Source organism: Acyrthosiphon pisum, chromosome X, assembly GCF_005508785.2.
Source record: "Acyrthosiphon pisum isolate AL4f chromosome X, pea_aphid_22Mar2018_4r6ur, whole genome shotgun sequence".
NCBI lineage: Eukaryota > Metazoa > Arthropoda > Insecta > Hemiptera > Aphididae > Acyrthosiphon > Acyrthosiphon pisum.
Genome location: NC_042493.1, coordinates 62,309,297 through 62,323,112, shown reverse-complemented (window position 1 = coordinate 62,323,112; position 13,816 = coordinate 62,309,297). Strand labels below are relative to the sequence as shown.

The window sequence follows — 13,816 nt, the reverse complement described above, 5'->3', positions numbered from 1 at the left end:
TTAAACACATTTTTAGCTTACTCCGCAATTTTTAAGAATTTCAAAAGAAATATACCAATGCTATAAAATCCCAATCCTGATTATAACGTTATATTGACAAAATCCATTCAAATTATGAAAAACATAATTATAACGGAAAGCGATAATCAAAAATAATTATATACCACAAAACAAAACATAACGATTAACAAAATATTCTATATATCAATAAACAAAACATAAAGCAAAACGTAATTTATAGAATATCATTGAACGAAAAATAACGCAAAACGAAATATTTTAAAATCTATTTATTTAAAAGGCTATTATAGTTTCATAGAAACATTTATTTCATGCAAACAATCTACGAATTGATTATCTTATAATCCGTATTCGGGCCATTATCTACCCACATTAGATATTATTTTTAAATTAAATAGGTATTAACACTATTTTAAATAACGATAAACGTAAAACTTGTATAACGTTTTAATTCTGAATAACATTTTAATTCTAAATAACGATAAACGCTAAACTTGTAAAGCATTTTAGTTCTAAATAACAAGGTACTATTTTACTAGGTAGCCCATGTTTTTGCACTAGTAATAATAGTTAAACGAAAACAAACGGGCACCCATCGGGCTGTTTTTAAAATCAGACAGGGGAAAATGCCCAACTTGCCTCCCCTCAAATGACACCTCTAGCTACTGCAAGTTTCATATTTGTTGCTGCACACAATTTTATAGGCCCTGGCAATGTCTCGTGTCATTATTTTACTAAGGTTATACTTTATACTATTTACATACTTGAGTTTTAAAAATCTATACTGCTATACAATATACATATAATAATAACAATAGTATATATTTATTGGGTATACACATATTATGCGAAAAGCTGCAAACACAATAATACAATTGGTACCTATGTAATATATGTGATATGTATGTATTTATTATATATAGGTATATTTGATTATTTTCAATCCAATATTAGTAGTACCTACTCATTATATCGTCCCCGTTCATGCAAGTACACTAAGTCAAAATCGACTTAGAAATTTGTATTTACATATAGACTATAAATTCACAGTGTCATATTATTTACTACTACTCATAAACAGCTACTCCTTATGGGAAACACAATTAAAAAAGAAAGAAAAAAATTTGGTTACATATGGTATACATTTAAAGTTTGAAAAAATTGCAAAAGCTGATTCATGTTTTTGGACTTGGTGTATTTTGCATGAACGAGGACGATATGGCATACCCGTAATATTCTATATATCATTAAACAAAACATAAAGCAAAACGTAATTTATATAATATCATTGAACGAAAATAACGCAAAACAAAAAATTTTAAAATCTATTTATTTAAAAGGTCTATTGGTTTCGTAGAAACATTTATTTCATGCAAACAATCTAAGAATATTATATTCCGTATCTTGACCATAACCTTCCCGCATTCGTTATTATTTTTAAATTTAATAGATATTAACTCTATTTTAAATAACAACAAACGCGAAACTTGTATAACGTTTTAGTACTAAATATCGATAAACGCAAAACATGGATAACGTTTTAATTCTACATAACGATAAATGCAAAACTTGGATAATGTTTTAATTCTAAATAATGATAAACGTAAAAATTGTGTAACGTTTTAAATTTTAATTGTAAATAACATAAAACGGAGTTTTATTTTCAAATGCAAGTCCTGTTATAAATACATTAGATCTTGTCTTAAAATAAATACGTATGTATTAAGTAATAACTACCTACCTGCCTTAAAATACCAATTTTTAGGCCCAAATAATTTAAATTAATTAATGATTATTTAATGATTATTTCTTCCGATCAAAATAGTCTTAAAAAGCTCCCATCTAATAATTATAAGTTATAACGTTAAAATAAAGAACAAATACGTATAAAAAACATAATAGGTAACGTACTTCACCACTCGCAGAAGGAGGTACAGAAGAATATCTCTGGTCGCAAACGACTTCGGTCAAATTGCGTGGTGGTTCTTTTGGTATGTTCGGAAAAACGGAATCGCAATCGTACGCAAAATATCTATACACCTAAAATAAAAAAAAAAATTAAAAACTAATGATGTACTCGTCAAGTATTATAATATCATACTAATCTGAGCAAACAATCTGTGTATTATGATACATAAAAGACATTTAAATATTGTTTTCTGAGAGTTCTAACGTACCTGCCAAGTGTTTCCGAAATCGTAAGATCTCTCGACCAACATCACTGCCGGCCGAAACGTCTTAAACGTAATGATTAAATGAGTGAAATGAAATTCAGCCTCAAGGTCCAACTGAATAGTGACGTTTTCCACACCGTTTTCCGATTGCCACCATTGTGAAGTTACACCACTAAATAACGCAATAGATACAAAAAAAACAACTCTCAGAACGTACGTACAAAAAATACAAGATTGAGCTAATTTTTTACCCAGACGCATGGACAATGTTTTCGATCCTGTGACTTAGCGAATACTTTGCATTTGGTTGAGACGGTTGTCTTGAATCGCACCAAAAACATTTTTTGCGATCTTCGAGATTGTTTACTATACAATATCTCTCCTAAAATATAATTTATTTGTATAAACATTTTTTTGTTATTATTTATTTGTAATCTGGGTGAATATAACAGTTACGCACCCTTTGCTTCAATCCACAAGTCGAAGATGCTACTAGGTGGTTTTCCCGACCGATCAATAAATTTCCAGTAGCCGGGTAACATGAACTTTTGTCACACGATGAATAATACGCTCCGACATTAACTAAAAACAACCAACAAACACGAAAATTAAAATCCAAAAATTAAATAAAATAGTTTTTAAAAATATTTTATAAACTTGACTATAATCCTAGTTAAGGAAATCGTAAGTCATAAATCATAATATATTATTAGATTATCTTGACCAGTTATTATCTTATCGTTGTATTGACGTCAATAACTATTCAATAAGTTTCTTTGATTTTCACTTTTGTTAATACCTATTTTATAGTTTGCAAACACGGAAAATTGGAACATGGATTACTCATTACTGCCATGACATTTGGATGTACCAAGTTCAAAATTCGTCTAGATCAAAATTCGAACAAGTAGTTTTGGGTTATATAACGTTATGTGCTAAGGATAATATGTCTATATGGTGATGGGTTAAATAGATGTAGGGCTTCGATAATTTGAAAATGTCCGTAATTACTATCAATATAAATAATTTGTGAAAACTAAAAATTATCAAAGTATAATAATTAGTAGGTACATCTAGTATTACATATAGTTTATATTTTCACAAACCATTTTTAAGGATTATTATCCTGCGCTTAGTATAAATATTTTAATTACTCAGAAACTATACTTAGAATAAACATTTTTATAACTCAGAAACTATTCATTAGAATTTTGATTTAGATACATCAAAGTTTTAAAGGATATCGTCCACTAAATAATTCTTGTTTGAAAAATTGAAGTTTGTATCGGCACAGAATATTCCTCAAGTAGTAAGTATAAACAATATTAGACATTTTAAAATATGTTCTTTGGGTACCTACACTTAAAAATTCTAAAAACCTGTATAATTGAATAAATTTACTTTAGAGGAAAAAAATCACTCAATATAATATATTATGTATAATTTGTATAATATGTTTAAAATATTCGATACCTGCCTGTTTTTATGAAATGAGTACTTTATAGTATATAATATAATCATTTAAACTTACTAGTATAGTGGATACAAATACTTTTTTAAATGCGATGATTCATCATTGCAAAGCATATTTTAATAATAATATTTGTAGATACAACACTTTACACTATATTATGCTGAGCTAATTTGAGCGAAGCGAGACTAGTTAGCCCCAACAACTGGTCTCGATATTTTGTGTTCGGATTTTTTTAATAGAAAAAAATTCTAAAACTCACAAAACATCTAACGTGCATATGACAATCGTTTTAATATTATTATTATACATTTATACCGTCGAATTGATTATTTTAAATGACATATTTTGTTAGTGAGTTATTCCACTATATATACATAAATAAATATATAAAAAAAATAATTTATACATTTAGAAATTTATTAATTAATGATAAATTATTAATTTATTATTTAATAGTTAATTGTTAATTGCAAGCTTTTAGAGTTTGAAAGAATATGTTTATATGCATACATTAAACATTTTAGAAATGCACCAGACATTTAAAAACAAATAAAAAGTTAATTTAGTGATTAGAAAATAATATATAATGTAATAAAATATTTTCTAATCATTAAATTAGCTTATATATATTACATAATACCTTATATTATTACGTGTACAATAATGGTAAAGCATTCATTATTACAATATTACCCAATAAATTCAAAAACATATTATGGTATCATTATTATGTAAGTACTATAGCTATTACCTATTTTTAGAAAAATTTTCAAAAATCTTTAAGGTCAGCACTTATTTAATCAAATTTCTGTGGTAACAATATTTTATTACAAAGTTGTATATTATAACTTTTGTACCAAATTATCTTTGTATCGAAATATTTAAAGATAATTTTTATCATAATCTGTTAAATAGGGCAAATTCTCAAGTTGAATTAGTGCAATACTCTTTTGATTTAATGTTGTTATAAGTTTCAACTAAATATGAAATAATTATTTTAAACATTTTATATAATTTAATATTTATTCTTTATTCTGATTTTGATAAGAGTGAGATTTATTTTAACATTTTATAAATGGAATAAAATATTTATAATTCGGGGTAAGTAATTTCGTTTTTTAAAATACGCAATTCGACAACTGAATAGCATTATAGCTTGTAAAAAATACTTTGAAACTTTATTCGAAAGTATTTAAGTACCTAATACTTCAATACTTTTTATAAATATTTTTAATGCTATCCATAAATCATAATCATAATAATAAATAAAATAGTTTGAATTTATAAAATATTGGTGTAGGTATAATATTTTAAATAAGTCGCATTGCTACTTGGTACTTAATTTCAGTAAAATTATTTGTTCGAAATGTTCATCCGTCATCCTATAATACGTATAGGTAACTAGTTTTATGGAATCACATTTGGTTCTTTCATCATCAAAAACAACAAATTAATACGATCACTTTGCGTTCAACTGAAATTTTAAATCAAGATTCCTAAAATGATTATGAAAAAAATTAAGGTATTTAATATAAATTAATATTAAATTCAAATATTATATCATATTACTAAACAAACCTGTATGGATAATAATTATTTCATAATTTATGAAATAGTTAGTAGAATTATTTAAAATAATATTTGGTTAACACTAAAAGTATTTATAAAAGCTTTAGAAACTCTTGACCTACTTAACAACAATGCATTTTCGTGAAAAATTACTAGTACTTAGTCTAAATTCATACATTTCAAGAATCCTCAGCATACCAATAGCCTCAATATTTTAGTTTTTAAATAATAAATTAAGTATTGCGTTTCAAATGTAAAAATAGTAGTTTTTAAAATATGTATTACGATTAACACACGCACTCAGTATGTTACCCAGACACCCAATGTTAACCTACCCATATGTTACCCACCCAAAATCATTAGACGTATAACAAAGTATGTCAAGCTGACTTTTAAGAAATGAATACGATCTCAAATATATATATACAATAACAGGTCGTGAAGTGAAGTGTCAATAACATGAAACCACCCTTAGGGTATAAAACACCGAACTATAGAAAAACAACGAACAATGAATGATGAATGTCAGTTTATTCAGAAAAATACATTAATTGTTGGTTGAAATACCAAACTATACATCGTATAATTTTAATGAAAGAGCAAATTAGGTAATAGGTGTGTAGATCAGTACCAATTTATCAATGTTGCTGGTTTATTTTAATTTAATATACGTACCCACCTATACATTGTAATATAATTGATTACACAAAATATGAACTATAATACACAAGTAGGTAAGTACATTTTGTAATCAATGGTTATAATTATATCATCCGATTAGGTATGCACCTTCGATAATTCAGTTTTACTAAATCCCATATTATGTGATCAATGAAAAATATTCTAAATCACGTTTCATCGAAAGACGACTGAGGTTATCAAAAAATTGTATAGGCTAACTGCCACGCACAGTCCAATGCCGTTCGGTATTATATAGTTGGGTGGTCGGCTGGCGAAACCTAATCAATTCGCGGAAGTCCGTTATCACCGAATTCAATATTATAGGCATAGGATGTACGTACAACACAATACACATGGCATGCATGATGTGTTAAGACTGTTTGAGGGATGTTAAAAAAAAGGTTTAATATTATAATATTATACAATAATAAAATGAGAAAAGACACATAAGTAACTAACCTATCTAGGTATGCAAAGTTATCACTTTTACGTTCACATTCCTTATATATGATATTTTTTTACCTAGTCGATTTTCTTAATTTAAATAATCCTTATAATGACTCGTTGGGTTCGGAACTTAATGCACATAAAAATTACTAAATATGCATGCAGTTATGCACTTGAAAAGTGAAAACGTACAAATATGCTTTAAAATATGCATTAATTTTTTTTTCCTCACGATTTTCATAAACAGGTACAAAATATACTTTACTAAAAAATATTTTTTATTTCATAATTTTTACTAATTATTTATTAATAAAAACCGAAAATTGTGTGTCAATTAGGGATTTGAAAAACACGATGCTATAACACCCAGAGAACTCTCAAAATAAATAAATACATTTATTTGTTCTATTGCCAACTTTTAAAATTATATTATAGACTTATCAATTATCATTAATGATCATTAATTATCAAATATGCTATAAAAAATGGTAAAATTTAAAAATATGCTCTGAAAATTACAAAATAATAAAATATGCAAAAATATGCACTCTAAACTTTTAGAATTTTTTTTTTGTACTGCCGTGAAAATAATTTCAAGCTACTTATCAATTAATCTAATAGCCCAAAAATTAAAAAAGACATGCAAATGCAAAAACTTCCAAGCCTTAGACCACTCAAGAGAAGGTAGTGATTACCTATTACTGTAATGAAATTATATTTTCAGTAACACGTTAATAATCCCATTTCATTTTATTTCAATCAAAACAGTTTAAACGAAATTACTTAATAAAATTAATTTCTATAAAGTAACGCGTTATTTTCATATTATTTAAATAATACTAGGTTTGAGAATCAATTAAATTTATTCCAAAAAAAGTTTGTGTAACGAAAAATTGTTTTTACTGTTTTGAGCTACCTATAGTAAGTAGTTTAAAATTAAAATTATTTTTGCAATTTTCGTTTCAGGATCATAAAACAGGCGTTAGAAAACTGTTTTTATTTTAATGGAGGAATGTGAATTGAATTGATATTACAACAATAAGAACGAATAATATTGAAAATAAGAACGCTAAAAGATTCAAATACCTACGTAGATCAAATAAAATTTTAAAGTAAAAAAGCAATGTAGGTAGGTACTATAAAAATCCATTCTACAACTATTTTCAAATTCTTTAATAAGATTAAGATTTTAAATACCTACTAAATGGTTGATAAACTGGCTGAAACATTTATGTATATTATATAGATAGTCAAGGAAGTCAAGAGTATTTGTAAATTAGATACCTATATATATATATAAATTTTGACATATTTGGAGATGTAATTTAATCGGTAATAATAAAATATAGTATAAAACTATATTATCGTTTACATTCTATGTAGGTACTAGGTAGGTCTTTTATTTTAAATATCTCAAAAATAGTTAAGTAAATCTGATTAACAAAATATAAAGTCATATTTTAGTCGATATTATATTGATAATATTCTGTATTTAAGTACACTGTAATAAAAAAAATATATAAAATAATTTAGTATAATTTTATATTTATTTTAATAATGATTCATCCTATAGAAAAATGTAATAATAAACTGATTGAATGATTAATAATGTTTTAGTATCCTTCATGGTTATCATTTCTTTAAAATGTATCATGTTATTATCGTTTTAAGTTTTAATTCAGAGCATTCGATTTAGGCACCAATAAGGCCATAAAAATAGATCGTAAAAAATATCATATAACAGTTATAATAATCCAATTACACATATAATAGTATCGTCAAAAGTACTATAACACTATATATCAACACTAGCGGATGGTCGGTATTTTGTTTGTAGCTCCTTAAAAAAATTGTTATATTCAGATAAATCTTTTGGGTGTGTGTGTGAAATAGAAAAAGAGGGAGAGAAGAGAGAAATAAAAATGAATGAGATATACCGCTATATGTTAAATACGCATGTAATAACCTATTGTTGTTAATGTTTTACGCCGACCGGAAACTTCGTGATAACATTAAAAAATATAAATATTCAGATAATACATCCACACAGTATTCGTTTAGAGGAAATAGATCTATTTAATATCCATATTCGTATATGAATATATATATATATATATACAACCATGTATTATCAATATCGTTTGTCGTGTGAATGATAGATAATATAGTTTAGTATAGTTCACCATCTATACGTATTGACTATAATATAATACAGTTGCATATTTCATCGTATAAATATTACTAATTTGTACAACATTATTATATTATTAATACAATTAATATAATATCAAGTTATTCAACCGTCATAGATGTAAAAATATTTTTTTATGGTTGTCTATAGAAAAAAGGTATAAATGGTATAATACCGTTTAATTTATATTTTGTTACATAATGAGATAAAGTTCCGGTCGAGGTTTTCTGATGAATGGTTAGGTATTACAATCAGTAACATACAGTGAGGTTAAAATATTTTTATTGGTATATCTTGTAATAAACACGATATTAATTCAATAAAATAAAAAAACAGTGAAAAATCGTATCATTAGGTACATATGAAAACATTGAAATCCTATTTTAATGATGAAAAAAATATATATAAAATAACAAAATATGGTCTGAAAAGGATAAATTTCGTTTGATTTTATAAGACTGACAAACAAATATTATATTTTATGATGAATAAGACAAATAACATTTATAAATGGTTTAATATAGCTGACGTTAGTTATTAATAATATGTATTAGGTAGATAAAATCAGCGAAAATAGATCATACAAATTATACCTATACCTATTATATAGGATTATTAATAAACGGTTCTAATTTGCACGCAAAAGTCAATATGCAGATAATACTTTATCAGTAGGTATTTGATTTCCATGCATAATAATATTATGTACTCTGATTGGTAAAATATTTATGATCTCAAATAATAATGTTGTATACGTCGTTAAGTATATTATGTATTGTTTATTAATACAATGTTATTTTATTAGGTACATCTTTTAAATATAAATAGCAGGGCTTGCAAACGTTATAATAACATTTTATTTGACAAAAAAAAAACGATTGAAATTTGTAAACGTAATTATAATGGAAAGTGATAATCAAAAATAATTAAATACCGCAAAACAAAACATAACGATTAACAAAATATATTATATATCATTAAAAAAAACATAACGCAAAACGTAATTTATAGAATATGGTTGAACGAAAAATAACGCAAAACGAAATATTTTAAAAGCTATTTATTTAAAAGGTCTATTGGTTTTGGAGAAACATTCATTTTATGCAAACAATCTTAGAATTGATCATATTATATTTCATATCAGGGCCTTTACCTACCCGCATTAGTTATTATTTTTAAATTTAATAGGCATTAACACTATTTTAAATAACGATAAACGTACAACTTGTATAACGTTTCAATTTTGAATAACAATAAACGCAAAAGTTGAATAACATTTTAATTCTAAATAACGATAAACGCAAAAATTGTGTAACGTTTAATTGTTTTGATTGTAAATAACATAAAATGGAATTTTTTTTAAATGCTAGCCCTGATAAATTGTATTTTGTTTAAGGAATTTTCAGAAGAATTGAAGACAAATCGATGAGCGTAAACGTTATATACGTTTTCTCGCGTACTAAGGGATAAACAGTTTTATTGGGTTGTAATACGCTATACCGTGCATTTCACTAGGTATTGGATTTTGAAATTAGAATAACTTTTAAAATGTTAAGCATCGTTTGTATAACTGTATAATGTAGGCATCTACTAATGCGAATATCTTATTTATAATATGTATGATAGTATGATACTATGATAGGTGCGTCGCAGTGACCGCGCAAATAAGGGATTTCAAACGGTACCTATGTGGCTATGTATAAAAATACATACGATTGGATTAATTGTTCGTACTTGAATAGAAATTGACACCTCGTATTATTGTTATACTCTATAGATGCATATATGGTATTAAAAAAACGCGATTATATTATGTCTATAGAAGTGTTCTGTATGAACATATTCATAACAATCACAAACGCAAACGATCAAACGACGTGTCCCCGCGCGAATATTGCAATATTCGATATCATACTTTTGTCTTGTAATGATTATTCTGATATGTACACGGATTGGAGTACGCCAGTAAGCAGCATGATAAATTGCATTACTTTGTATCTTGTATATTGAGTCGCAGAGAAACGGGAAATATGAGCGACCGTTTCTTATAAATTATAATATATTATAATATTTAATAATATGCGGGTAAAGCCGGCGACGACGACGATGATGATGATAATTATTGATAATAATTTTAAAAACATTGTAATACTATTATTGTGGTGTCTTACCCGACGAGAAGAGCAACAGCAGGGCCGGGATGACGGTGCACGACGTCTTCGTCGCGTCGATCAGCATTTTTTCTCTTATTTTTTTCTCTCTTTAACGACTTACACGCACCGCAGTTGGCAAGTCATCTGAAACACACACACAATCACTTACAATCACATACACACATACACATACGTGCGGCGCGCGCACACACACGCACACACACACGCTGCACATGCACATGCACACGCACACAAGTCGATCTCGCGCTCGTAGATACCCAAATAGTTCAGACGAGGGACCGAGAAAATATGTGAAATGTGTGAGCCACATGTGCCGGGCACGACTGGCACACGTGTGCATCGGCCGATGGCCATTCACACACGCGGGCCCTGTTTTTCGTATGGTACTAAGACTGTACGACTTATTATTATTATAATATTATGATCGTCGAGTATAATGCAAGTACCTACATGAAAATCTGTCAACATTTTTTTTTAATAACAGAATATTATTATTGTTTTCGCGTATTAATATACCTACCACCCAGCATATAATAAGAAAGACAGAGTAAGCCCCCCTTATACGCTAAACATATTGTTCTGTTCGTACTACATAGCATTATAATAATATGTAATGTGTATATGATGGTACCTTTATACCTACTCGACTTTCCAAAAGCGGACTAGACGATTTTAAATTGCTTCTGAAAGACCTCAACATTTGCGGTTCTGTTTAAAATATATTATGTCGTCGTCTCAATTTTACAGCGACGCTTATAGAATATTAAATTATTTTTACGATCGCCCGGTGTGCAGTGTGGCTGTATAATATTATTATTATTATGGCAATTTCCCCTATAGGAATTTAACAATATTCGTATGTATAGCGATATGATCTCTCGGCGAGAGTAAATAATAATACGGATCACGGCGATATCGATCTTAGCGACACTTACCTGCAGGTGCACGGGAAGATCGCGATCGTTCGTCGTTGTCAACAACGCATGTCCAACGACGGATTGCGCGCGCGGCGTCCCGATTACGCGAATGATATTCGACCGCGGCGACGCGCAATATCGTGGTACTGGCGCTGGTACTGATGCTGGTACTGGTGGCCTGCGTGTGCTGATGCTGCGAGTGCGCTGTCGATGCGGCGGCGTCGGCGGAGTGCGGACAGACTGCTAAAAATAAAACCGGTTGTGTCCGCCGGCGCGGCGGCTGCTTCTCCGGCGGCGGCGTCGGTGGGGGAGTGCGCCGCCGCATGCCACCGCGCGCGCGTGCGCGTGTGAGCGCGCCCGCGATAGCTCGCTCTCAGTCATCAGATGCTGCGGACGCCGCGGCGACGGCGCTCGTAAACCGACGTCGTGTTTTTGGGGATGACGAACCCCGACGGAGACGCATGCGTCAATCATAATACTTGCCGTGCACACACGTATCCACATGTGTTCGTTCGCTTTGTACCCTTAACATAATAATAATAATCTATGCGAACTCGGCGAGACCAAATTGTCCTTTTTAAATTTTATCTCGGAAGGCAAAATAGGAACTGCTTTGTTACGCATTATTTCGTCCGATAAGTAAAAGACCCCGATCCCTAACCTATGGGTTATAGGATAATATTGTGTAAAATACGGAATTGGTTTCCAAAAAAATTACTAATCATCATACGCGATACACTGCAGTTCAAATTTATTTCCATATTTATACGAATAAATTAGGTTCTCTGATTATGCACCAAAAATGGGGATGGTATTTACTTATACTTCATAACGAACAACAAATTGTTATATGAATCGATCGACTAAAGACTTATTTAACATTTTATTCCACTTGCCGAAATATTTTTTTATTAATTGAAAAATAGATTCTATGTCAAATGTCATGAAAAGTTTATTATTGAAGAAATATCAAAATTAAATGACTGCCAAATGTCATGTTTATAATTCGTAAAAAATGTTTGTTGTAAATGGTACCACATTATTATTATTATTTTTTTTAATTAACTTTGTCTTTATTGATCATGCAAGATGATAATGGGTAAAAATATTATTTTAATTTATTATATAGCTATTTTGTTTAATATGGATTGTACAGTTCACTTTTATCGTGAACCTATATCTATGGTTTACGGGCTGCAGCCTCCCTAATTGAAAGTCGCACATTTCATTAGCCATTGCCCATTATAATTGTTTTTAATTCAGTATAAACAATATATTTTACTACATATTTATCGGTACATTAGGCTACTTAGGAGCGTAGTTAAATTATCTATTATCCATCTATGGCCGTGTTATGACTTTATGAGAGTCAAATGTTCTGGATTTTACGATTCTCACGTTTTCCCGACACGATTACGTATGTAGGTTGAGTATTACTCGGCAGTAACGCGCTGTGTAATTTCAACCGTGAAAACATTCGTAAAACGAATGCGTACATCGAGATGAATATATGATACCTACCTATTCATAATCGACTAAGCACGAAGAAACGTTTAAGAATTGCTGCACGTTCATATATTATAAAAGCCATCAGGTTGATAAAATACCTATATACCATATACGCTTACCTATTTAACGTCTAGCAACGCTGTAAGTTTAGTAGTTTCCCTACACAGGATTAAAACCATATCGTCGAAATATATTTTCGCGCGAAGGAACTCAATCGCAATAAATTCATATTTCATTGTATATATCCATACGCTATACCTAATGGCCAATACGCCTGTATATTATACAATTTGTAAAATCATATAGGTAGGTAGTTATTAGGATTTGGAATTGAAGGCAAATAATTAATAACAACAAAGGTGGGTAAGTGGATGTCGCTCTGCTATACAGTAGATTACAAGTGGGTCACTGTATAATGGATGGTATTAAATTTGAATTCAATGATATAATATCATTGTATAAGAAAAACGATTCTGAGCGGAGACGGTATATGTCAGTCTAGGTATAAGACATAATATTATATATGGTATTAAAAAAAAAATTGACCTATAATAGGTACCTATAATAAATTCCAAATTGATCATATCACAATATCCATTAGTACTTATAACGCCGTTATACAATATGTAATTTTGTCCAAATTTGAACCTTAAAATGAT

The 13,816-nt window shown here is 28.9% G+C and overlaps 1 protein-coding gene across 1 annotated transcript in view; it reads right to left on the bottom strand.

Moving 5' to 3' along the window:
- The window catches only part of LOC100159769 (laminin subunit beta-1), a 25,625-nt gene extending 13,731 nt beyond the window's left edge, over window positions 1–11,894 (bottom strand). Inside the window, 6 exon segments of the mRNA XM_008187949.3 lie at window positions 1,933–2,061; window positions 2,199–2,367; window positions 2,447–2,577; window positions 2,656–2,777; window positions 10,729–10,854; window positions 11,667–11,894. Of these exon segments, the coding sequence (XP_008186171.1) occupies window positions 1,933–2,061; window positions 2,199–2,367; window positions 2,447–2,577; window positions 2,656–2,777; window positions 10,729–10,795 (618 nt within the window). The 5' untranslated portion in view covers window positions 10,796–10,854; window positions 11,667–11,894.
- Window positions 11,895–13,816: the final 1,922 nt, after the last annotated feature.